At 54.4% G+C, this 3,849-nt stretch overlaps 1 protein-coding gene across 1 annotated transcript; it reads right to left on the bottom strand.

Moving 5' to 3' along the window:
* Positions 1 to 244: 244 nt before the first annotated feature.
* Positions 245 to 1,642, bottom strand: LOC124655591 (phospholipase A1-Igamma1, chloroplastic-like). The gene has a single exon (XM_047194458.1). The coding sequence runs from the start codon at positions 1,640 to 1,642 to the stop codon at positions 245 to 247; it is 1,398 nt and encodes a 465-aa protein (XP_047050414.1).
* Positions 1,643 to 3,849: the final 2,207 nt, after the last annotated feature.

The following is a 3,849-nucleotide window of genomic DNA, read 5'->3' as shown; positions in this document are numbered from 1 at the left end:
CGCCACTGTTAGCAATCTTATGGCTAGGCTTGTTTTGAGTAGTGGATAGCGAGACGCTTGTGGTGACGTCGTTAATTTCAAGATTCGATCCGCCAGCTCAGTCATCCAGAGGTGCTCATGGAGGTATTCATAGGGGTAGGGTGTGCGTGTGTGCGTTCATAGGGGTGAGCGTATGCGCGTCTATGTGAGCGTCTACGTTTGTAGTGTGTTCCTGAAAAAAAAAAGGTTCTAAAGATGCTACGCTCTACTTGAGCCCGGAGAGCGGAAGCCGGTCGTCCGCCACCGGCAGGTCGTCGAGCTCCCTCTCCGGCAGCGCCCACCGTCCAGACACATCATCGCGCACGAACCCCTTGTTCGCTGCCGGCTCACGCCACGACTCCGGGAGGCGTTCCTCTTCGCGCAGCATCCCGCATCGCTTGTTCACCAGCGCCACGTCACGCCGAGGCGCGCCGTCCTGCCTGAACGCGCCGGCGGCGCTCTCATGGCCATCCAGAAGGTGCAGGCACAACTCCAGGTTGTGGAACCCAAATGCGTCGTAGGAGTGCTTGAGGTGTGGCGACTTGGCCACGTCCAGGACGAGCTCGTCGCCGACGTGCACGTACGCCCACGCCGGCGTGCGGCCGGCCAGCACCCACAACCTGCTCAGCACTGCGGAGACCGGGGGGTCAACCACAGCTCTGGGAACGCTCGGCACCAACGTCACGGCGTCGTGCCTGACGACAACGCGTAGGACCCCGACGCCGCGCGACGTGAGGCCGTCGCAGAAGGCCCTGTTGCCGACCCGCGGCGCCGAGAAGGTTACGGCGCGGACCGGCAGGTCCGGGTGCGCGACCGCGGCGTCCCTGGCGGCGAGCAGGGCCAGCGCGCCGCCTAGGCTGTGCCCTGTGAAAGTGACCCGGACCTCCTCGCCGCGTGCCCGGAAGTGGCGAACCAGCCGGTCGAGCTCGGCGGCGACCTGCTCACGCGCACTCCTCGCGCCGTACTTGTTCCCCGCGTTCTTGGACGCGTACATGGCGTGGAACCCCTTCACCACCATGGCGCCCTTGTCCCTTCCGTCGTCGGCGTCGAAAGGCACGAGGCTCGTCTTCAGGTTCATGAGCCACTCCTCCACCGCCATCGTCCCGCGCCACGCGGCGACCAATTCCCGGTGCCCGACGCGCCTGGCCTCTTCCGCGCCGGCGACGGCGACGTACCCTGCCCAGTTTGCGTGGCCTTCCCACGCGTCCGCGTGGAGCCGCCTCTGGATCCACCGGGGGATATCGACGTCGCAGGTCGCGTAGATGAACGCGGTAGCGACGTAGCCGCGGCCGGCGAGCCCGAGCGCCGGTAGCATGCGGCGTAGGCCGTGTAAGCAGGTGCCGCAGTACGGGGACCAATGGCGGCGGTCGAAGGCGTCGTAGGTGGCCTGTGCGAAGTCGCCGTACTTGAGTATCTCGGCGCGCAGGTCGGCGTCAAGCGGGTCCAGGAACGCCGCCGCTGGCCAACCGCCACGGAGTACCTTGGCGTGCGGGACGTCGACCGAAGGCGGAAGCGCCGACAGAGGCTGCACGGCATCAGCGGTGGTGGCAACGGTGCTACCGTTGATGCGTAGGAAGCGCGCGAAGGCAGCCGGTAGGCTGCTACTACGGTGGCCAGCGGCCATGCCGATCGAGATCGACAACGGAGAGAGCTCGCTCGCCGGCGCGTTCGAATGCGGTAGGTTTACTCAGCGCGATCGTGTGCTATCTGACGGTGTCGACTGCGGAGTAGGTGTAGCTCTCCATCTGCATGCATGGGGGCCGTATGCGCATGGACGCGGCATGGTCGTGTAAGCAGGAATGAACGGCCGGCTCTCAGCTGACGGTCAAAATTTAATGGAGGAAATTCAGAAAGGAAATTTCGTACGGCTTGCACTCGTATCAACCAAAGCTGTGAGGAAATTGTGAAATGAGGCTATGTTTCAAGCATTATTACGAGCATCATAATCTATCCGGTGATTTGAGCTGCTTTCAGGTGATAGACAATTAGGAATCGATAACCAAAACTGAAGTAGATCAATAACTGGGAGAAATCTCCATAAGAAAATATTTGTAAAGTAGAAATCAATGCAGTGATCGGCATTGTAAAGGTTGATGGATTTTCTAAGAACTTGGTCAAATTTGAAATGATTTGGCTTCTGTCTAAGCCACATTTATACCACTTGTTTCTTGTAACGGTTTTCAGCAACGGAGGGAGTACAAGACTCTCATCTCTCCCACTTGAATTCTAAGTCCATGACATATCAATATATGTGTCATCATCATGATGCAGAAGCCGGGGTTTCACTCCCCATTTCGAAAAAAATCAATATATGTGTCTGCTGTGTAATCACAGAAATTAATATAGTAGTTAGTTGTTCTAGGATAACCATTTTTTTTTTCGAACCATGCAAGAGCCTTGCATGTATTAATATAGAAGGGAGAAACCCACCGAAGTGGTTAAAGTCTTACAGAACAAACAGACAGAGCCAGCAAAGAGGCCACGACCACAAACGGGAGCTACAAACAGGTGAGAGGACGAAAAACACACGCAGTCTAACACTGGGTAGAAACAAACGACCCACACTAGCTAGTAAGCTAAGCACGTTCCAGCCTTTACCTTTTTAAAAACTAGATTGATGATCGGCTTCTAAGCAAAGGAGGACACAGGAACGCCAAAACATCCATGATGCCAGCACCACATGGAACTGAATCTAGCACCATTAGCTCTGTCCATGTTGGTTCAACCGGGATGCCACAATTTCCGCATCGTCAGATTCGAAAGAGGACGACCTTTCCTACTGACTTGAAACAACATAGACTAGCCTTCCTCAAGAACGAAACGACCTGCACTAGCAATCGCCCATTGTTTTGCCTCCGCTTTTATCTTCTCAAGAAGTATGTTTGTTGGCCTGTAAACTTTCTCAAAAACCCTATTATTCCTTTCTCTCCATACTGACCATGTAATCAACATATAGCAAGGGATAACCATATTTTTTCAAAACGACCCGTGAGGATATTGAATTTCAGTACCATCGAGATAACGAAACAAAGACCAAAAAGCTCACAACATCTCAGATAGATGCACCAAACAAAGAAAGGAAAGCGCCACCGACTGCTAGCGTTTTAGGAGTACAAGACCAACTAGAATTCCTGGCAACGTAACATCCTGGAACAAGCAACTTAGGAATAAAGAACACAGCAAGATGCAATGGCGCGATGCGACTATAGCCCTTCGGTTGTTTAGGGGCAGTATGGACAAGGGCCATCCGTTTTCAGTTTTGGTCCTTGTTTGGTATTCTCTCCCAGAGGTCTGGACCGTCGTTCACTCCGTTTTATTTGTGGAGATAGTCAGAGGTAAGTGCTAGTATTCATATTGTCATGCTATTTACATTATTTTTGTAAGTGGTAGCTTCTATGACAATTAGTTTGGATCAAAGGCCAAAAAAATTATTAGATATTTGATTCTAGAAAGGTTATCGATCTGAATGACTAAAATAATTTTACATGTTCATGTGGTATTGGAAACAAAATCTCTGCTGGGCCCATTGATGAAGTTCGCCCTAGGGCTACTGAAATCCTACAGCCAGCCCTCCGTGCAATGCAGAGATCTCGGCCCATCTCCTCCTTCACCCACTGGTCTTCACTCCTGAGCTGATCGAGCCACTACGGGAACCCGCCGACGTGCCGACGGCCAGAATCTGTGCCGACGGCCGCCGTCGGCACAGCCTCGCTCGCCGTCAGCCCAGCAAAGTAGCCGTCGGCACAACCTGGCCGTCGGCACAGAACCACCAGAGCCGACGGCCGCCGTCGGCACACTTTGGCCGTCGGCACAAACCCTGTCTGTGCCGAC

Source organism: Lolium rigidum, chromosome 5, assembly GCF_022539505.1.
Source record: "Lolium rigidum isolate FL_2022 chromosome 5, APGP_CSIRO_Lrig_0.1, whole genome shotgun sequence".
NCBI classification, from domain to species: Eukaryota; Viridiplantae; Streptophyta; class Magnoliopsida; order Poales; family Poaceae; genus Lolium; species Lolium rigidum.
Note: the sequence above shows the minus strand (reverse complement) of the source record. Positions and strands in the feature narration are given on the sequence as shown.

Excerpts from the sequence above, each read along its gene's own strand:
- LOC124655591 (XM_047194458.1), bottom strand. The coding sequence starts at position 1,642 with ATGGCCGCTGGCCACCGTAGTAGCAGCCTACCGGCTGCCTTCGCGCGC.